This window comes from Doryrhamphus excisus, chromosome 18, assembly GCF_030265055.1.
Source record: "Doryrhamphus excisus isolate RoL2022-K1 chromosome 18, RoL_Dexc_1.0, whole genome shotgun sequence".
NCBI lineage: Eukaryota > Metazoa > Chordata > Actinopteri > Syngnathiformes > Syngnathidae > Doryrhamphus > Doryrhamphus excisus.
Genome location: NC_080483.1, coordinates 1,466,670 through 1,489,812, shown reverse-complemented (window position 1 = coordinate 1,489,812; position 23,143 = coordinate 1,466,670). Strand labels below are relative to the sequence as shown.

The window sequence follows — 23,143 nt, the reverse complement described above, 5'->3', positions numbered from 1 at the left end:
CATTCAAATTTCTTTTGGTGAATTTTTTTTGTGTAATTCTGACTTAATTCTCGTAAAAGTTGAACTTTTTCAACAATATCATTTATCAAAAATTTTGTGAATTCTTGTTAAAATGACTGCTGTTTTCTTTCACTTTTATTCCTGTACATTTAACTTAATATTTTGACTTTATTCTCGTAAAAGTTGAACTTTTTCCACAATGTCATTTATCAAAAATTCCAATTTTGTTTTGTTTTTTTGTCATAGGATTATGGCATCTTAACATCTTTTTTCTTTAATATTTCAACATTATGTTATTAAAATGATGACTTCTTTGGACCTAATATTATTTTAATTTAAATAAAATTAACTAATAAAATTGTTATTTTGGTCAAATGAGGACCTACTCATTACATTATAACTTTTTCTCTGAATATTTTCACTGAATTCTTGTAAAAATGACTTTCAGTTTTCTTCTTGTACATTTAACCTTATTTTTATTTCATATTTCTTTATTCTCATACATTTTTTTTCCACAACATAATTATTTTATTTCTTTCTTTTAAGATTATGACATTTTTAAAGTCTTTTTTCTTTAACATTTCAACATTATAGTACGAAAATTAAGATTTTTTTCCCCCTCTCAATATTATGATGTTATTCTCGTAAATTTCCACCTGTTTTTTCCATTTCTTTTAATTTTTCTTTCAACGTTTTTCTTGTAATTCTGACTTTATTCTCGTAAAAGTTGAACTTTTTCCACAATGTCATTTATCAAAAATTCCAATTTTGTTTTCTTTGTTTATCATAAGATTATGGCATTTTAACATCTTTTTTCTTTAATATTTTAACTTAATATTTTGACTTTATTGTTGTAAAATCACTGCTGGTTTTTTCCCATTTCTTTCCATTCAAATTTCTTTTGGTGATTTTTCTTTGTGTAATTCTGACTTTATTCTCGTAAAAAGTTGAACTTTTTCCACAATATTATTTATCAAAAATTTTGTTTGGTTTGTTTTTCATAAGATTATGGCATCTTAACATCTTTTTTCTTTAATATTTCAACATTATGTTATTAAAATGATGACTTCTTTGGACCTAATATTATGTTATTTTGGTCAAATGAGGACCTTTTGACGGAATTTTTTTTTAATTTTATTTTGACTGAATTATTGTAAAAATGAATGCTGTTTTCTTTCAGTTTTCTTCTTGTACATTTAACTTTATTTTTATTTCATATTTCTTTATTCTCATACATTTTTTTCCATAACATAATTATTTTTTTTTCTTTCTTTTAAGATTATTAAGTCTTTTTTTTAACATTTCAACATTATAGTATGAAAATTAAGTTTTTTTTTCCTCACAATATTATGACATTATTCTTGGAAAATTTCCACCTGTTTTTTCCATTTATTTTAATTTTTCTTTCAACGTTTTTCTAGTAATTCTGACTATATTCCCATAATATTTGGACTTTATTCTCATCGCATGACTAATTTTATCCATTGTTTTGTTTGTTTCTCATAAGGTTAAGACTTTAAATCTTTCGTCTTCAATATTCCCATATTATTCTACTAAAATGATGATTTTTGGTCATAATATTATGATGTTATTCTTATTAAATTACGACCTCCTCTCATTAAATCATAACTTTTTTTCTTAATATTTGAATTTTATTCTTGTTAAATTACTGCTTATTTAACTCCTGCTTTATTTTTGCTGCTGTTGTCATATTTATTTAACTTTTCTTGTTAAATGATATTTTTTTGAATGCAATGGTGAGATAAAAGAAAACAAAACATCTACAGGCCGCACTTTGGACACCTCTACCTTAAGAGTCTAATGACCCCAGACAGTGTCCATAAGTCTTTAAGTCTTAGATAGAATCTTGAGGGACAAAACTGGAATGTCGTTGCACCAAACGGGCCGAGCTAAGCTGCACAAATACATAACAGTAATGTCAAATCATCTTGCCAGCAGATTCTTCACATTTCATACGGCAGCATAATGAATTCCTCTCAAGTGCAGAGAAACCGGACGCACCGGTCCGGGTTCTTTCCTAAGATTTAAGGTGCGATGGAAGGAAACGGACGTCTAAGTTTACATGGTAAAACTGTCATATAAATCCACCATTATGTAGCAAAAAATAATATATAATAACTAGAAAATTCCCGCGGAAATTTTGATGGGCTTGCCACCTGTGCTGTGAACCTCGGGCCCGGTGTATGCCGTGCCGCGCCGCCGAGCAATGCCGTGCGTACATAAGACGAGGAATTGAGCAACAAAGCTGAAATGCCAACATGCTAACAGTTAGAATTGTAGCGGCTAAAAAGTCTCAAAAGTGAAGAGTCAGTCCCATAGCATCCCCACATCATGCCATGTGTGTATTTGCCTTTAGAGAGCGGCAAATTAGCTAAAATGCTAACATGCTGAAAGCAAGCTTGGTAGCATCTAACAAGTAGGTACCATGTCCCAAAAGTGTTCATGCGGTCCCATAGTGTCCCGACATCATGCCATGTGTGTATTTGGCTTTATAAATGAGTAAATTTGCCACAATGCTAACATGCTAAGAGTTAGTATGGTAGCATCTAGCAAGACAGCCTCAGGTCCCAAAAGTTTGCGGCAGTCCCATAGTGTCCCTACATCATACCATGTGTGTATTTTCCTTTGGACATGAGTAAATTAGCTAAAATGTTAACATACTAGCAAGAGAGCCTCAAGGTTAGAAAGTGCCAAGGTTGTCCTAAAACCTCCCTACATCATGCCATGTGTGTATTTGCCTTTAGACATGAGTAAATTAGCTAAAATGCTAACATGCTAACAGCTATCATGATAGCACCTAGCAAGATAGCTTCAAGTCCCAAAAGTGTTAAAGCAGTCACACAGTGTCCCCACATCATGCTAAATTAGCTTAAATGCTAACATGCTAACGCCTACCATGCTAGCACTTAGCAAGAGAGCCTTAAGTTTAGAAAGTGCCAAAGTTGTCCTATAACTTCCCTACATCATGCCATGTGTGTATTTGCCTTTAGACATGAGTGAATTAGCTTAAATGCTAACATGCTAACAGCTACCATGCTAGCACTTAGAAAGAGAGCCTCAAGTTTAGAAAGTGCCAAGGTTGTCCTATAACATCCCTACATCATGCCATGTGTGTATTTGCCTTTACACATGAGTGAATTAGCTTAAATGCTAACATGCTAACGCCTACCATGCTAGCACTTAGCAAGAGAGCCTCAAGTTTAGAAAGTGCCAAAGTTGTCCTATAACTTCCCTACATCATGCCATGTGTGTATTTGCCTTTAGACATGAGTAAATTAGCTTAAATGCTAACATGCTAACGCCTACCATGCTAGCACCTAGCAAGACAGCCTCAAGTTTAGAAAGTGCCAAGGTTGTCCTATAACTTCCCTACATCATGCCGTGTGTGTATTTGCCTTTAGACATGAGCGAATTAGCTTAAATGCTAACATGCTAACGTCTACCATGCTAGCACTTAGCAAGAGAGCCTCAAGTTTAGAAAGTGCCAAGGTTGTCCTATAACTTCCCTACATCATGCCATGTGCGGATTTGCCTTTAGACATGAGTAAATTAGCTTAAATGCTAACATGCTAACAGCTACCATGCTAGCACCTAGCAAGAGAGCCTGAAGTTTAGAAAGTGCCGAGGTTGTCCTATAACTTCCCTACATCATGCCATGTGGGTATTTGCCTTGAGACGTTAGTAAATTAGCTTAAATGCTAACATGCTAACGGCTACCATGCTAGCACTTAGCAAGAGAGCCTCAAGTTTAGAAAGTACCAAGGTTGTCCTATAACTTCCCTACATCATGCCATGTGCGTATTTGCCTTTAGACATGAGTAAATTAGCTTAAATGCTAACGCCTACCATGCTAGCACCTAGCAAGATAGCTTCAAGTCCCAAAAGTGTTAAAGCAGTCACACAGTGTCCCCACATCATGACATGTGTGTAGTTGCCTTTAAACATGAGTAAATTAGCTTAAATGCTAACATGCTAACGGCTACCATGCTAGCACTTAGCAAGAGAGCCTCAAGTTTAGAAAGTACCAAGGTTGTCCTATAACTTCCCTACATCATGCCATGTGTGTATTTGCCTTTAGACATGAGTGGATTAGCTTAAATGCTAACATGCTAACGGCTACCATGCTCGTACCTAACAAAGCAGCAGTCTATGGGGCTTGCATGCTGAGCAAGCCCATAATGTCATGAACTGCATTTTAACTAATTGTGGAACACGGAAACACGGAACTCTGTAAGGTCTTTGAAATGTAAACATGGAGATGCGGCGAGGCTGCGCATTAACCTCGTCTTGTGGCGTGCGCTTCATAAGTGTGTTTTGACAAAGGTCACCGGCGGTGGTCAGCTCACGTCGGGCTTTAGAGCGGATTCTTGATCCTCTTTGGAGTCATCGTCATCTTTACAGTTATCTCCTTACGGGAGCAACGTGGTAAACGGGGGGAAAGTAGGGCAGAGCGCCGTGTGCTGTCGGTGGGACGTGACTAATTAGATTGGACTGGAGGAAGAGTCAGCATCAATACGCATCAGCCTTAACGATCCCTGACGTGATTCATCACCTTTGCTTGAATATGTTATTATATATGTTGTTTGGAATTATGTTCTATATTTGTTGCTCAATGTCGCTCAATGAGGGTAATATGGTAATGGTAATGGTAATGGTAATGGTAATGGTAATGGTAATGGTTTAATTTCATTTGAACATGCATCAGATTCCAATTGAATGCATCCCATAATCAGTTCCCAGTTCCACATGTCCAAAAGGAGTAGGAAGAAGCAAAGCTTATTAAATCCTACCCCTCCATCTGGTACTTTTACAATCACTAACTGTTACATTTGTTCACTTCCTGCTTTCCATTTTCTGCACAAAATAACATGAAAAATAATCAAACAAATCAAGAATAAATCAGTAATAAATATAATAATAATAAAACAAATATCTTAATTTTTATTTTTCTGCACAAAATAAGATGAAAAATAATCAAACAAATCAAGAATAAATCAGTAATAAATAAATATAATAATAATAATAAAAAGTTAAGAAAGCACATATAGTTGGTGGGTAGACAAATGATTTTTTTCATATTAAAATGAACAAAGCATTATTAGAGCCCTGTAGACATGACAAAACACGACTATAGTCACATTTATACTCTTTTTATTTACAACATATTGCGCAACTGCAATAGCCCAAAACTTACCACTTCCACACGGATAGGGAGGATAACTATTAACAGTTATTTAACCTTTAACATGAACATGAATCAAACGTAATCATTTTTTCTGGTTACATGATACCATACAGCATCCATATCAAACTTGCGCGGGCCGCACTAGCATTAAACTTTCATATCAAGGCGGGGGGCCTCAAAGTAGTGTCCTGCGGGCCACATTTGGCCCGTGGGCCGCGTGTTTGAGACCCCTGGTCTTGAGACACATGCTAACTCGCAAACTAGAGGGCAAGCGACCTAAACGGTAGCCTTCAAGTTATTTCCTTTAAACTTAAAAAGCCAAAAACTTACCACTTCCACACGGATAGGGAGGATAACTATTAACAGTTATTTAACCTTTAACATGAACATGAATCAAACGTAATCATTTTTTTCTGGGTACATGATACCATACAGCATCCGTATCAAACTTGCGCGGGCCGCACTAGCATTAAACTTTCATATCAAGGCGGGGGGCCTCAATGTGGCCCGCGGGCCGCGTGTTTGAGACCCCTGGTCTTGAGACACATGCTAACTCGCAAACTAGAGAGCTAGCGACCTAAACGGTAGCCTCCGAGTTATTTCCTTTCAACTTAAATAGCCAAAAACTTACCACTTCCACACGGATAGGGAGGATAACTATTAACAGTTATTTAACCTTTAACATGAACATGAATCAAACGTAATCATTTTTTCTGGGTACATGATACCATACAGCATCCATATCAAACATTAAACTTTCATATCAAGGCGGGGGGCCTCAAAGTAGTGTCCTGCGGGCCACATTTGGCCCGCGGGCCGCATGTTTGAGACCCATGCATTAGTGGTTTCCAGGAATTTCGGCATCCACAGAAGTGACGCCATGTGAAACCAGTTCTTATCATAGGAGGTTGCTACATCCTTCTGATGGGGCGCTATGGAGGAGACCCGGGTCTTGTTGCCCCTTAGGCTGAGTCTCCAAGTTGTTTGCGGTTAGTATTTCCTCCATCCGTTTCAGCTGGCGTTTACAGTTAAAAAAAGCCTCCCGAAACGAGGCGAACAGAGGGTTCCGTCCATCTTTGTCCCCGTGTTGACGATCTTTGCTTTGGCTTTTGAGGATGAGACGTCCGGGTTCCTCAACTCTGAGTTTCGGATCTGCTAATGTGGTCTTCAGGTGTGTGACTGTTTTGCTCTGCTGATCTCCGACGTTGTTGTGGTCTTCTTGGTCCTCGACGACGCTATCGTACCTTCTGAGAACGTGTTGCTTGTCATAGAGGTCACACGGCCTGTTGCGCAACTTTTCATTCTGTGTCCACTCCTTCTCCAGTCGAGATTCCGCTTGATCCGTCGTTGTCTTCAGGTCGCCTTGATCTTGCAAAAGACACCAAAATACCTGAGCGTCTGTCTTCAGATGATAAACTTCTGTGTCATCTTTATCCCATTGAGAGTCCAAGTTGGACCAATCGGTCACGGTGTCCGTTTTCTCACTTAAGACGTTCTCATTTTCTTCAGGATCTCCATTGTTTGTCTCCGCTTTTCCATGAAGGTGCATGTTCTGTTTGGTGAAACTGGTTTGGTTTTCTTGAAGATCTTTTAGATGATTCCATAAATGATCATTGTCCCATTGAGATTCAGAGTTGGACAAATCAAGAGTGACGGGTTCCTCTGTGTTCTCGCTTAAGATGTACTCATTTTCTCTTGGATCTTCAACGTGGACTTTTGAAACGCACCAAGTTTCATGGAACTGATTGTTCTGCTTGACGATTCTGGACTTGTTTTCTTGGTGTTCTTCTTGCTCCATTTGAATATTATCCTTGTCTCCTTGCGATCCAGTGCCGGACGAATCAGCGACAGCGACACCGCTTGGTTTCCCACGCTGGAGGAACCCGTTTTTTATCGGATCTTCAACTTGTACCTTGGGTTCTGTGTTTCCGCTCAAAGATTCAAGTTGAGGCAGTTTTTCGCTGAAGAGCTGCTTCTGCTCAGTGAGCCTGTCCTCGTTTTTGCGAAGATCTTCAACCTGGTCCATTAAATTTGTGTTCACGTTTGCGCTCTGCGATTCAGGATGCACTTTGTCATTGAATGCTAATCTGACCTCGTTTTCTTGAAGATCTCGAACCGGGTTAAGACTTGGAGATCCACGCATCGAAGCATTGCCGTTTTGTCGAAGCTCTTTTATTTGTGAGCTTTGGTTTTTCTCCTGCGACGGTTCTTCGCTGACAGTCTCGTTAAAGCTCCCACAGCTGCTGCTCGGAGTTAATATTTCATCCATCTGCTGGAGTTCCAAGCGGGTCTGAAGATCACGTATCGTTTGTTTCAAAGGAGTAAGAAGAGAGTTAAGCTTGTCTATGACTTCGTGTTGTTGGACGATTTCCTTCCTTTGCTTCTCTAACATCTCGTCTTTGCCACTGAGGAGGGTCTGACGTTCTTTGACTGCCGCCTCGAGCTGAGCGATACGTTCAAGGTGTTTGAGATCTTTGACGGGTCTATGTTCTCTTAATTCTTCTCTCGTTTGGTTCTGCTTTTTCACAAAAGGATCTTCATCCGCGTGCTCGCTGAGTTTGTTGTTCAGTTTTTCATTCTCCGCCCATGCCTTCTCCATGAGGGACCCGGCGTGACCGAGCCTCCTGAGGAGCTCCTCCTGATCTTGCAGTTGACACCTCAGCGTCTGCAGCTTGGTTCTCAGCCGATACATTTCAGTTTGATCCTCGCCCCTCAGAGATTCGGCGTGCGCCAAATCCGCCGCGATGGCCTCCGTAACCTCATTCATGAGGTTCTCGTTTTCTTTCAAGACTTTGACTCGTGCTCGGAGGTTTTCGTTTTCTTTCTCCGTCGTCGCGGCCCACCTTTCGAGCTGAGCCACCTCGTTAATGAGGCATTCGTTCTGTTTCGTTAGCGTGTCCTCCTTTTCTTGAAGGTACTTAATTTGCATCCTCAAGTGCGTCTCCATCTTCACGCTCCAAGACTCGAGATGAGACAGCTTCTCAGCGAGGAGCATGTTTTGTTGACTCGACATGGCTTTGTTGTCTTCCAGGACTTTAACTTGTGCCCGTAGTTCTTCGTTCTCAGCCTCCATATTCATCCTCCACATTTGAAGGCGTGTCCTCTTGTGATCCACAAGCTCATTTTCCTCGATGGTGTTCTTTTGATCGTTGAGTTCTTCTGCCAGGTCCGCATCTTCTGCGTCCATCTTGACAGTCAAAGAGTAAGGTCTAGTAATCTCTTCATTGCGTGACGTCTTCAGCTCCGTCGTTGTCATGTTCTTTTCTTGAATGTCCTTCATTTGGACCCTCAGGTCTTTTTTCTCAGTTTCCAACTTGACGCTCTGGGATTCTAGACGAGCCAGTTCATCATCGAGGAACCGTTTTCGCTCGGTCAATATCGACTTTCTAGTTTTAACATCGTTAAAAGTCATTTTCCAGATGTTTCCCGTTTGGCCAGGCTAGCCGTTGTCCTGGAGTTTTCCTAGGATCGAAGAACTGGAGATGTTAAATGACCGATGCCTGAAATACACTTCGTTATTCGGTACTTTCATCAGATATCAGACACATGTTTGTCTGCAGTGGGCTGGTCCTCTGAAGCTTTATGACCTAACAAAGAAACCCAGTTGAAAGGCAAACAGCATCAGCTGACAGATGAAACGACTTTGATTAACAGTACCATGCAAATGGTTTTTACCCGAACCCCCTGAGGTACTAAATGAGGTACTAGATCAGGGGTGGGCAAACTACGGCCCGGGGGCCACATCCGGCCCGCCAAGTGTTTCAATATGGCCCGCCTGTTTAAACTCAACACATAACCTGGCATTGTGGCTTGGGCCAAGTTTTTGGTGGTTGAGGTAGCTGCTTTATCAATTTCGTTATTTGATGTGGTCTGTTGTTTACAAAATACTCCTGGAAAAAGGAGCACAAGCACAATAGTAAAAATAATAATAATAATAACAATAATAATGTTGTTGTTAATAATAATTACTATTATATTAATATTGTTGTAAATAATAATAATAATAACAATAATAATGTTGTTGTTAATAATAATTACTATTATATTAATATTGTTGTTAATAATATTAATATAATAATAGTAATATTATTATTATTAAAATAATAATAAACATTATTATTATTATTATTATTAATATATCATAATATATTATATAATAATATAAATAATAATTCTAATATATTATATTATATAATATAATGATAATAACATTACTATAACTAATAATAATAACAATAGTAATTCTAATAAAAAATAATAACAATAATAATAATACATTTAATTTCTAATACACTTCACATCAAATAAATGATTTCAAAGTTCACATATAGCAGATAATGCATAAGACTTTTACATGTAAAATATGTGTAAAAATATAGGTGTAAAAATGGACTGTGTAAAATACTATATACCAGAGGACTGAGGACTCTTAAGTGGGTTTGGAATAGAGGATAAGGGAATCTTAATGAAGCAAATTATAAAACGAGAACCAAATTGTTTATTCCTGACAACAATACCTTATCTGCAGTCCCTGTATGCCTACAAGTAAGCGGGTCTTATTACAGCGCAGCTGCAAAAAAGCAAATGGTTTTTACTTGAACCCACTGAGGTACTAATCATGTATAGTTAAGCCTGATTGTTGACCCGAGTCCCAGGCCCCTAACATTTATTGTATGGAAAATAACTCATGTTTTTATTTTTATTTTTAACTAATGTTAAATTTTTATTTGTTCACGTTGAGTGATGTAGAAATCCTCCCCCTGAGGACTCTAAGTGGGTTTGGAATAGAGGATAAGGGAATCTTAAAGAACCAAATTATAGAATGAGAACCAGATTGTTTATTCCTGACAACAATACCTTATCTGCAGTCCCTGTATGCCTACAAGTAAGCGGGTCTTATTACAGCGCAGCTGCAAAAAAGCACCCTTCATTTCCCTACCCGGCCTTTTATACACTCGAGGCTGGAGTCCTGAGGCTGTAGTCCTGGACCAATCAGGTTTCACCACTGCCCTTGCTTGAGGGCAAGGTTGGTGTTTCTCCTTTTGTTTGTTCGCTGGGGCATCAAGGCGTCTTTTCCTTTGCAGGGGCATCAAGGCGTCTGGAACATTCTTTGTATTTGTGAGTCTATGTGTTTGCTTTTATCTTTAGCTAGCAAAATTGAGCGAATACCTTCAGTGAGAAATCTAAGCAAAAAAAAAGAAGAAAAATTCAGTGTAAAATATGTTAAAACAGTTTATTAACATTTATTATTATTATTATTTATTAAACATTTATTAAAAACAGAAAAATAAATAAACTTTGCTTTGGTTCCGATTTTCTACAAGAAAAGCTCTGATAAAACATTCCACTGTCCTCAAAAAAATTAATTTTAATTTTTCTACACAAAATAAGAAGAAAAATAAATAAACAAATCAAGAATAAAGAAAATCAATCAATCAGTAATAAATAAATATAATAATAATAATAAAAAGTTAAGAAAGCACATATAGTTGGTGGGTAGACAAATGATTTTTTTCATATTAAAATGAACAAAGCATTATTAGAGCCCTGTAGACATGACAAAACACGACTATAGTCACATTTATACTCTTTTTATTTACAACATATTGCGCAACTGCAGGGTCTTGAGACACATGCTAACTCGCAAACTAGAGAGCTAGCGACCTAAACGGTAGCCTCCGAGTTATTTCCTTTCAACTTAAATAGCCAAAAACTTACCACTTCCACACGGATAGGGAGGATAACTATTAACAGTTATTTAACCTTTAACATGAACATGAATCAAACGTAATCATTTTTTCTGGGTACATGATACCATACAGCATCCATATCAAACTTGCGCGGGCCGCACTGACATTAAACTTTCATATCAAGGCGAGGGCCTCAAAGTAGTGGCCCCCCCCCTGGTCTTGAGACACATGCTAACTCGCAAACTAGAGAGCTAGCGACCTAAACGGTAGCCTTCAAGTTATTTTTTTTCAACTTAAATAGCCAAAAACTTACCACTTCCACACGGATAGGGAGGATAACTATTAACAGTTATTTAACCTTTAACATGAACATGAATCAAACGTAATCATTTTTTCTGGGTACATGATACCATACAGCATCCATATCAAACTTGCGCGGGCCGCGCTAACATTAAACTTTCATATCAAGGCGGGGGCCTCAAAGTAGTGTCCTGCGGGCCACATTTGGCCTGCGGGCCACGTGTGTTTGAGACCCCTGGTCTTGTGACACATGCTAACTCGCAAACTAGAGTGCTCGCGACCTAAACGGTAGCCTCCAACTTATTTCCTTTAAACTTAAATAGCCAAAAACTTACCACTTCCGCACGGATAGGGAGGATAACTATTAACAGTTATTTAACCTTTAACATGAACATGAATCAAACGTAATCATTTTTTCTGGGTACATGATACCATACAGCATCCATATCAAACTTGCACGGGCCGCACTAGCATTAAACTTTCATATCAAGGCGGGGGGCCTCAAACTAGTGTCCTGCGGGCCACGTGTTTGAGACCCCTGGTCTTGAGACACATGCTAACTCGCAAACTAGAGCGCTCGCGACCTAAACGGTAGCCTCCAAGTTATTTCCTTTCAACCTAAATTGCCAAAAACGTACCACTTCCACACGGATAGGGAGGATAACTATTAACAGTTATTTAACCTTTAACATGAACATGAATCAAACGTAATCATTTTTTCTGGGTGCATGATACCATACAGCATCCATATCAAACTTGTGCGGGCCGCACTAACATTAAACTTTCATATCAAGGCGGGGGGCCTCAAACTAGTGTCCTGCGGGCCACATTTGGCCCGCGGGCCGCGTGTTTGAGACCCCTGATTTAGAGGTTTAAAATAAAAACAACCCCAGAGGATCAATTTTGGAAATGTTTCACTATCGTTTGACTCAAACACAAAAACAGATTTTTAAAACCAAGAAAATGATTTATTAACATTTTTTTTTTGGAAAGATTGGAATAAAACGACTCGAAACATCAACTTCATAGGACTTGATGTCAAATAAGTCTATTGCAGAGTTTACGACATTGACAATATGATACAAATTAGTGAACAAAATAGCTGGTCGGTCACCAACCAAAACGTTCTTTCTAAAGCTACTTCCGTTTAATAGCGCTAGCAGCCCTCTAAAAGACTTAACAGTGAAAAGTCACTATCCATGTTAAATAAGATTAATACCATTACGAAAACCATTACCGCAGATAAAACCTTTACGGAACTTTTTATAAACCCTTTAAAATTGCTGCGGAAAAGAGTACTTGGATTTGGAGGTCGGAATCTGTCAGACTTCATGACTGATTCCACGGTTGCGTCGAGGCGGCTTGTGTCGGGTCGTGGTCGCTTATTTGCAGTCTGGTTGGGTTCCAACTGGTCTTGGCGATGACCGAGATTTAGTTTTAGATTTCTTATAGTGGTATTAAGGTCCTGTATGATTCCGTTTTGATGATCGATTTCCCTTTTTTGCTGGGCTAACTCGTCGTCTTTATTGTAGAGGAGAAATCCAGCCTTTTTGACTTGGTGTTTGTTGTCGTTCAATGCCGCCATTAGCTTAGCGATCTGTTGCTGCTGCTGATCTCGGATGGATTTTTGTTCTTCCAGCTCGGCTCGAACGCCATCGTGCTGCTTTTTCAAGGACTCGTCCTTTTTCTCCAGGTCACGCAGTCTGTCGCTCAACTTGTCGTTCTCCGCCCACTTCTTCTCCATTTGAGATTCGGCGTGGTCGATCCTGCGTCTGAGGTCGCTCTCATCCTGCAGTTGAGACCGCAGCGTCTGAACCTCCAGCCTGAGACGGTTGCTTTCGGTTTTGTACTTGTCCCGCTGAGATTCACAGCGGCTCAAATCGGCCACGAGGGTCTCGGTTCTTTGCTTTGTGAGTTTCTCATTTTCTTTCAGATCTTCAACTTGTACCCTCAAATCTCCGTTCTCCGTCTCCGTTTTCAGGCTCCGACGTTCAAGTTCTGTGAGCTTCTCGCCGAAGACTTGATTTTGCTGAATGAGCTTCTTCTCATTTTCTCGATGGTCTTCAACCTGCGCCATTAAATGTCCATTCTTCGTATCCGCGTTTGACGTCAGCGATTCGAGATGAGCTAGCTTGTCGTTGAGTTTTGTGTTCTCCTCAACTAGTCTGACTTTGTTCTCTTGGAGTTCTTTGACTTGGGTCCTTAATTCTTCGTTCTCCGTCTCCGTTTTCAGGCTCCGACGTTCAAGTTCTGTGAGCTTCTCGCCGAAGACTTGATTTTGCTGAATGAGCTTCTTTTCATTTTCTCGATGGTCTTCAACCTGCGCCATTAAATGTCCATTCTTCGTGTCCGCGTTTGACGTCAGCGATTCGAGCTTGTCGCTGAGTTGCGTGTTCTCCTCAACTAGTCTGACTTTGTTCTCTTGGAGTTCTTTGACTTGGGTCCTTAATTCTTCGTTCTCCGTTTCCATCTTCAGACTCGGGGAGTCGTGCAAAGACGAGCTACGCATCAGGAGCGTTTTCTGGTTGTTGTTGCGTTGATGAGGATTATCGACGTTACTCGATTCCCGTTCATCTTCGCTGGCGAACTCCTCGTCGTTGGCGGTCTCCATGAGGCTCCCGCAACTGCTGCTCGCCGTCAATATTTCATCCATCTGTCGGAGTTCCAGCTGGGTCTGAAGTTCATGTATTCTTTGTTTGAAACTGCTCAGAAGGGAGTTAAGCTCCTCGGTGACTTCGTTGAGGTACGCTATTCTTCTGTTTTGCTTTGCTAACTCGTCATCTTTACTATAGAGAAGAAACTGAGCCTCCTCAAGTTGGACCTTCTGGTCTTTCAGTTTGCACCTCAGCTGCGCAATCTGCTCGCTCTGTTGATCTTGAAGAGATTTGTGGTTTTCCAACTCCACTCTCACAACGTCGTTCTGCTTTTTCACAAAGTTACCCTCCTCCTCGAGCTCGCTCAGTTTGCTTTTCAACCTCTCGTTCTCTGCCCACTCCTTCTCCATGAGAGACTCGGCATGATCGATCCTCCTGAGTAGTTCGTCTTGATCTTGCAGTTGGCACCGGAGCGTCTGCAGCTCAGTTCTCAGACCGTAAATCTCACTTTGGTCCTTGTCTCTCTGGTTCTCAAAGTGGGACAAGTCAGCCATCAGGTTCTCCGTCTTCTCGCTGAGGATGTTCTCGTTTTCTCTCAGAGCCTTGACTCGTGTGCGCAGGTTTTCGTTTTGCTTATCGGTTCTCACGTTAAATCTTTCCAGCTGAGACACCTCATCATTGAGGAACTCGTTCTGCTTGATGAGAATATCCTCGTTTTCTTGAAGAGCCTTAACCTGTGCCCTCAAGTCACCATTCTGCGTCTCCACCTTGGTCTTCTGAGACTGAAGAACAGCAATTTGATCGCTCAGCGACTTCATTTCATCGTCGAGTTGGTTCTTGTTTTCTTGAAGAGCTTTCACTTTGGCCCTCAAGTCACAATTGTGCGTCTCCGTCTTTGCCTTTTGAGTCTGAAGTAGACTTAACTTCTCCGTGAGGGACTTCACTTCGTCATGAAGTTGGTTATTCCTTTCGTGGAGAGCTTTAACTTGCGTCCTCAACTCGTCTTTCCTCCGCTCTTTTGTTTCGCTCCTCTGATCATGTTCTTCATCTTCCAGGCGATGTTTTTCGTCCGCCGTGATGCCAGTTTCCATCTTTGACTGAAGCTCAACCAATCCATTTTTACGGACATTGTTGTGGTCAGTCTGAGCTTCTTCGTCCTCTCGATGGAATTGAATTTGCGCCTTCAAGTTGCTACACTGTGTCTCCATTTCGATGTTATGAGACTGAAGCAGAGCCACCTGATCTTTCAGGTGCTTCATTTTATCGTCTTGTTGCTTCTTGTTTTCTTGAAGAATGTTTAATTGCGCCCTCAAGTCGCCGTTCTCCTTCTCCATCGTTGAGCCGCGAGATTGACGGCGAGCTAGCTCGTCGCTGAGGGACTCCATCCGCTCATCTGGATGGCTCCTGTTTTCCGGAAGAACGTTATAGTTGGAGTCGTCGGCGTCCGTCTTCAAACTCGATTTCAGCTGAGCCACTTCGTTCTTGAGTAAAAGATTCAGTTTCATCAGCGAGTCTTCGTTTTCTTTGTTGACCTTAGCTTGCGACCTTAAGTCGGCTAGCTCCGACTCCATGTTGTTTTTGTGCTGTTGAAGTTGAGACACCTGATCAATCAGAGCCATGTGTTGCTGATCCAGAAGGTTGCTTTCCATCGAAACTTTCATTTGTGCTTTCAAGTCGTCGTTGTCGGCCACGTCCATGTTTACGTTTTCAGATCCGAGGTAAGTCAAGACTTTGGCGCCGAGCGTCATCTCGTTGGTATTATCTTCTGTGAACTTTAAAAGTTGAGCCTTGAGATGCTGATACTGCGCCCGCAAGTTGTCGTACTGCGTTTCCACCTCCAGGCATCGACACTGAAGCAGAGCAAACTCAAAGTTGTATTTCTCCGTTCCCGACCTCTCGGCCCGACAGTCAAACACCGACATGTTGTAACTGAAGAGCTTGTTCTGCTCGAGAAGGCTTTGTTGAAGATCGTTTTCCGTCTCCACCGTGAAGCTCTTGTAGTGGAGATGACGGCCCAAGCGTCGAGCCCTCGAGTCCCGTTTCTCCGTCGTCGTCGTCTTCTTTTCGGACGCCAAATGAGCCAGCTCCTCCTTGACGAGCCATCTCTGCTCCAGCAACGAGGTGCCTTTTTTTTCCACATCTTCAACGGGTTCCCTGAAGTGGTCTTTGCTTAACTGTTGGTTATTTATCCATGACATCCTTCAGTCCTTATTGACAAATTTGTCAACACATTTTTAAACATGATATTTTCAAAATACCATGATGGGCTTGCTTTACTGAAAATAAAACCTTTTGACCTTTTGAGAACCATCGTCTCTCGAGTTGCCACGATCGGATAAAAATAAATAAAAGTCTCGGCCGAATAGTTGACCTTTATGACATTTATGACACAGAAGATGACAGTTGAAGGGGAACGCCAAGTTGTTGCGGCGAACGAATATCACATCAAAATAACATTAGCGGCTTGTGATAGTGGAGATGAAGTCGTGTCAGGCCGATAAGCTCTAATGCATAAGATGACATAGAGGGTGACGCAATCGATGACAGCGACCTTAACTTATGACATCATCAAAGTTCCTCCAGGTAAGCGGAGAAGTCGCCCATTCGGTTTCAGGGCAGGGTAGCACGACTGCATACACACATGTGTTGCTATGAGGGCTGCACGGTGGCCGAGTGGTTAGCGTGCAGACCTCACAGCTAGGAGACCCTGGGTTCAATTCCACACTCGGCCATCTCTGTGTGGAGTTTGCCTGTTCTCCCCGTGCATGCGTGGGTTTTCTACGGGTACTCCGGTTTCCTCCCACATTCCAAAAACATGCTAGGTTAATTAGCCACTCCAAATTGTCCATAGGTATGAATGTGAGTGTGAATGGTTGTTTGTCTATATGTGCCCCGTGATTGGCTGGCCACCAGTCCAGGGTGTACCCCGCTTCTCGCCCAAAGACAGCTAGGATAGGCTCCAGCACCCCCACAGCAGTATCACTCGGATACTGTGAACATCCAGCAGCAACACAACATTTTGGCATGACTACTATTTTGATGAAAAATATACTGAACCAGGGCTGCACAGTGGACGGGTGGTTAGCACACAGGCTTCACAGCTACAGGACCCAAGTTCGATTCCACCCTTGGCCATATCTGTGTGGAGTTTGCATGTTCTCCCCGTGCATGCGTGGGTTTTCTCCGGGTACTCCGGTTTCCTCCCACATTCCAAAAACATGCTAGGTTAATTAGCCACTCCAAATTGTCCATAGGTATGAATGTGAGTGTGAATGGTTGTTTGTCTATATGTGCCCTGTGATTGGCTGGCCACCAGTCCAGGGTGTACCCCGCCTCTTGCCCAAAGACAGCTGGGATAGGCTCCAGCACCCCCGCGACCCTCATGAGGAAAAGCGGTAGTGGACGAGTGGTTAGCGCGCAGACCTCACAGCGAGGAGACCAGGGTTCAATTCCACCCTCGGCCATCTCTGTGTGGAGTTTCCACATTCCAAAAACATGCTAGGTTAAGTGAGCTGGGATAGGCTCCAGCACCTCCTGCGACCCTCGTCAGGATAAGCGGTAGAAAATGAATGAATGAATGGATGAATACTAAGGCTGCACAGTTAGTGTGCAGGGCTCACAGTTTGGAGACCCAAGTTCAATTCCACCCTCGGCCATATCTGTGTGGGTTTTCTCCGGGTACTCCGCTTTCCTCCCACATTCCAAAAACATGCTAGGTTAATTGGCCACTCCAAATTGGTATGAATAGGTATGAATGTGAGTGTGAATGGTTGTTTGACTATATGTCGCCCTATGTGCGCAATGGCTTGCAGCTTGCACACTGGCAACTAAGAATGCACTTGTGACTGCAGCGGTAATGCTGTGTTTATTGTGAAATGCATACTTTTATTTTGAATTGTACCAAACAGGAACTTGCATCATCACTTCAGTAAGTTAACATCAGTTAGAAATTTAAGTAAGACAACATTGCAAAGAGGTAAAAATGGCTCCATGAAAGGACTCTGGACAGTGTTACAGCAAGTACAGCGTTTTATAAAGTCAAAACTCTGCCATTGATTGAAAAGCAGGCTAAAGTGGTGAGTGCTATTTACATTCAGTATTAGCTTTGATGCTAAAGTGCTGCTGATGTCTAACTGCTGTATAATTTGTCATGTTATTTTTTTTATGTACAGTAAACATCGGATATATCGGACTCGGATATATCGGAAATTCGCTCACAACGGACAGATAAAAAAGAAGCGATTTTTCTGTAATGCATTTCCAATAAAAATTCATTGCATATATCGGATTTTTTATAACGGATTTCGCCTATTTCGGACAAAATCTCCAGTCCCGTTCCAATGCATTTCCATGAAATTTCCCTGGCATATATCGGATGGCCGCATCGTGGCGCTCAGATTCGAATCCGAATTGTGACAGGCCGCTATACGACGTCGTTTGCAGCGTTTGCAGCGTTGCCTGCGCGTCCAGGTACATTGGAAACATAGTCAAGGAAGTGCCTTTTTATAACGGATAAAATCCCATTTACGCATATACCGGATATAAATCCGATATATGCGTAAAACGGACATTTTCCGGTATACGCATATAACGGATTTCGCTTATATCGGACAAAACCAGTGGGAACAATTGAATCCGATATATCCGAGGTTTACTGTACTTTAGTTCTACGATGTTCCATGATATGATAGAATGTGATAGAGTATGATAGAGTTTAGCTGTCTGAAAGGATTTGGACCACATTCTCAGAAATTGTTGGGAATCGGATACAATTTTGGGATCCAAAAATTGATCTAAAGAGTTCTACCTACTTCCGCATTTCTCAACCGACTCAGACCGTTCCAACACCAAATAATGATCATCTATCCATCCATCTTCTACCGCTTATCTGAGATCGGGTCGCGGGGGGGCAGCAGTCCCAGCAGGGAGCTCCAGACTTCCCTCTCCTCGGCCTCTTCATCCAGCTTCTCCCAGTGGATCCCGAGGCATTCCCAAGCCAGTTGGGAGACATAGTCTCTCCAACGAGTCCTGCGTCTTCCCCAAGGAGGCATCCTAACCAGATGCCACCTCATCTGGATCCTCTCAAGGAGGAGTAGCAGACATTAAAATCAATTGTACATGTTGATACCGAAATATTTCAACATCATTGATTTTGTTATTTACGGTTGTTAATCATGATTAGGATGAAAATAAAACACCACAAACAAAGTTATGTCAACGCTTTTAACAATTTTATAATATTTACTACAACAATATAGTACAATGGAACAATGTCAACAAAATTAATAACATCAATCGTGCGGAATAAAATAAAAAATTATTGCCTTCCTGTGTCCAATATCTTATTCCATGCATTTGTAAATAAGACTAAAATATATTGATACAATTTTATTTTATTATAATAATTATGTTGATGTTTGTGAAACTAAATATAGAAGGGAACTGAAAATATTGCCGTGATCAAGCTAGTATCAAGCCGATAACAATAATACCCCGGTATCAGTAATGTCGACACTTGGCTCGATCCGCCCGCCTTCCCTACCCAAACAAATATGGCGGACAAAGGATGCGTCAAGTGACTGCGTCGACTGAAAAAATTCTGACCGTAAAGTTCTGGAAGTTGTCGTTTTTCAGTTTTACTACTGTGTCAAAAATGTTTACTTAGCTTAAACGTTGCAGAAATTGTGCTTTAAGTCAATCTAAGATGAGTTGTTGAATCATAGACTATTTGAGGAAGAAGACAAAATGGCGACGTGCTGTATTTCAGCACAATTAAAAAACACGGCGGTGTGTAATTACCGCACAGAGATTAGTGCAGGAATGTCCGAGCCGCTTGGGACCTCACCTGTTGGGAGTGTAACTTGAGCACAGGAGGCGGAGTTTATGCCTTTTTTCTCTCCACTTTCCCTCTAAGTTTGCGCCAGTACACTGGAGTCTGACTGCGGCTGTCACACGACGGATCCACTCGTCTTGTCCGTAATGCCTACCGTGTGATCTTCCCAGCGGATCGTGATGAAGAGGTCAGGACACCTGGCCTTTTTGGGTCGGAAGGACCAGTCCTACTTCGACACCAGCGTCAAAATGAGGGAACTGGGTGAGTATGTTTCATTGCTATGGATGGAAAAAGTATTAACGTGAATTAGCAACAGTACGAACTTTGCACTGACTGGTTGTGGTGTCACACAACCTCCTATGGCAGGGGTCTCAAACTCAATTTACTTGGGGGCCACTGGAGCTCGGGTATGGGTGAGGCTGGGCCACATCAGGTTTTTCCCCAAAAAAAACGCATTTATTAAAAACAGAAACATATACAAACTTTTTCAGTGCTTTGGTTCCGATTTTCTACAATAAAAGCTCTGATAAAACATTCCACTGTTCTCAAATATCTTAATTTTTATTTTTCTGCACAAAATAAGATGAAAAATAAATAAACAAATCAAGAATAAAGAAAATCAATCAATCAGTAATAAATAAATATAATAATAATAATAATAATAAAAAGTTAAGAAAGCACATATAGTTGGTGGGTAGACAAATGATTTTTTTCATATTAAAATGAACAAAGCATTATTAGAGCCCTGTAGACATGACAAAACACGACTATAGTCACATTTATACTCTTTTTATTTACAACATATTGCGCAACTGCAGGGTCTTGAGACACATGCTAACTCGCAAACTAGAGCGCTCGCGACCTAAACGGTAGCCTCCAAGTTATTTCCTTTAAACTTAAAAACCCAAAAACTTACCACTTCCACACGGATAGGGAGGATAACTATTAACAGTTATTTAACCTTTAACATGAACATTAATCAAACGTGATAATTTTTTCTGGGTACATGATACCATACAGCATCCGTATCAAACTTGCGCGGGCCGCACTAACATTAAACTTTCATATCAAAGTGGGGGCCTCAAACTAGTGTCCTGCGGGCCCCATTTGGCCTGCGGGCCACGTGTTTAAGACCCCTGGTCTTGAGACACATGCTAACTCGCAAACTGGAGAGCTAGCGACCTAAACGATAGCCTCCAAGTTATTTCCTTTAAACTTAAAAACCCCAAAACTTACCACTTCCACACGGATAGGGAGGATAACTATTAACAGTTATTTAACCTTTAACATGAACATTAATCAAACGTGATAATTTTTTCTGGGTACATGATACCATACAGCATCCATATCAAACTTAAACAAAATCAAGGTGGGGGCCTAAACTAGCATCCTGCGGGCCACATTTGGCCCGTGGGCCGCGTTTTTGAGACCCCTCTCCTATGGTAATGTATATTTATATTTAACCCAGGTTATGATATAGGCCCGTCGCACATTGTAGAAATACAATTTAAAGAAAAAAAGCTGAAATGTTGATATTAATAACACAAAGCATTGGCTTTAAATATATGTAGATTTTCTTTCATCGTTTTGGTCAAAGTGGCCCCTGCATTCTTAGATTTTTCTGTACCCTGAGTGGAAACAGTGTGGACACCACTGATTAAATCCAAACCACTTAATATGCATATGGATTAGCATTTGAGAAGAATAGCAAAACAAACAGTAATGCTCATTGTTGATTGACTGATTGGTTTGCAGTGGAAATTGCATTGTACCAAGAAAGGTTACTAATATTTTTTGTCTCACTCATGCATCTTAATAGCGTAACCAGATTATAAGAAAACAGTAAAAGAATCATAATCACTGAAACCAAATACAAAAACCTAAATACAAATTGTTGCTATCACATAAATGCTGCAGGATCGGGAACAAATACAAAACAAATGTGCTGTCCCAACGTTTGTTCCTACCTTTTGTCTATTCTTTAGTAATCAGCTGTAGAACAAGTTTCAGGAAAATATCAGTTCCTTTTTGTGAAAAGATACATTTCACTTTGACACAAATATATTTTGCTTTTAACTCAAATATCTAAACGACTATACCAACACATATACTGGTTGTTTTACAAAAAATGGCAATTTATTTAGAAATAAAAAACCATGAACTATGTACAATTTTCATATTAAGTGCACACGTAAAAACTTCTTTACAATGTGTAACCTTCTTCACGCTACACTCCTCCACACACTCTCACTTCCTGTCATGTGTGTTTTTATACTAAACTCACTAAAAGGAAAAACTTTGTTGTTGGGGTTTATGAAAATATATAAATACGGATTTGGCATTGATAGAGTTGAAGACATCACCGTATGGGATGTACTACAGAGATAACCACTCTAACACAAGTGTCAGATTGGTTTGGCCTTTCTTATTTTTAGCAATCACTGTCTGTCAATCATCTATTTATTTCAAGTACCGGTCCACGTTAATATACAGTATTATTGAAAAACAGCTCATATAATGCTGCACTGACATGAGGGCAGTTTGTGTTGGGTTTTGAGTGACAGGCCACAGTAGGTGACACCATGCAAAGCTGCTAGATGAGTATTTGTCTATTAAAATCAGGCAGGCGTGTATTAAATAACTAACACAATTCCACACGTTGACATTTTTCCTGAGTCAGCGTGATGTTCCTTTCGATTGTCTCTCATCAGAGCTGATTTAAAGCGTTGAGTTCGGAAGGTCGACACAACATGCAGACTAACTGCTTTTGACTGACACGTCTCTGTCTGACAATCACTCAGGACTCCCTGACTGTGTTGGGAATTTGTCTTTGTGTTTGTCTTTCCGGATTTTAACTGTACCGGCTATGTTTAAATACAGACGTAATAATCAATTGATTGATGGCTGTGACAATTTGAAGTGGTCACAATGAAACACCACCGATTAGATCCAATACCAAGTGCTGACTATAGTCACATTTATGCTCTTTTTATTTACAACGTATTGCGCAACTGCAGGGTCTTGAGACACATGCTAACTCGCAAACTAGAGAGCTAGCGACCTAAACGGTAGCCTCAAAGTTATTTCCTTTTAAACTTAAAAACCCCAAAACTTACCACTTCCACACGGATAGAGAGTTAACCTTTAACATGAACATGAATCAAATGTAATAATTTTTTCTGGGTACATGATACCATACAGCATCCATATCAAACATTAAACAAAATCAAGCTGGGGGCCTAAACTAGCATCCTGCGGGCCACATTTGGCCTGCGGGCCGCGTGTTTGAGACCCCTGTCCTATGGTAATGTTTTGGTCAAAGTGGCCCCTGCATACAATTTTCATATTTAGACTGAATTTAGAATTTTATTTAGGCTGAAGTGCACACGTAAAAATTTCCCTACAATGTGTAACCTTCTTCACGCTACACTCCTCCACACACTCTCACTTCCTGTCAATTTTGCACAAGCTACAAAATCTAGCGCTTCCATTTCTCTGTGTATTTTTCTCACCTTTGCTT

General features: G+C 40.6%; 2 protein-coding genes across 5 annotated transcripts in view; one reads left to right on the top strand and one right to left on the bottom strand.

Annotated features, from left to right (window-relative positions):
• Positions 1 to 5,160: 5,160 nt before the first annotated feature.
• On the bottom strand, positions 5,161 to 16,367 carry LOC131106600 (putative leucine-rich repeat-containing protein DDB_G0290503). The gene is made up of 3 exons (XM_058055823.1): positions 12,391 to 16,367; positions 10,376 to 10,389; positions 5,161 to 8,645 (listed from the first exon to the last, which is right to left on the bottom strand). Exons 1-3 carry the CDS (start codon positions 15,986 to 15,988, stop codon positions 6,105 to 6,107), a joined length of 6,153 nt encoding a protein of 2,050 aa, XP_057911806.1. The 5' UTR covers positions 15,989 to 16,367; the 3' UTR covers positions 5,161 to 6,104.
• LOC131105848 (uncharacterized protein C6orf132 homolog) overlaps positions 10,278 to 23,143 on the top strand; it is a 25,264-nt gene continuing 12,398 nt past the window's right edge. The window contains exons 1-2 of one of the 4 annotated variants that reach the window (XM_058054263.1): positions 10,278 to 10,324; positions 19,705 to 19,884. In XM_058054263.1, coding sequence (XP_057910246.1) covers positions 19,803 to 19,884 — 82 coding nt within the window. In that variant the 5' untranslated portion in view covers positions 10,278 to 10,324; positions 19,705 to 19,802. Of the gene's footprint in view, positions 10,325 to 17,704; positions 17,867 to 19,329; positions 19,885 to 23,143 lie in introns of those variants that run through there. The other 3 variants (XM_058054262.1, XM_058054261.1, XM_058054264.1) reach the window with 3 other exon arrangements.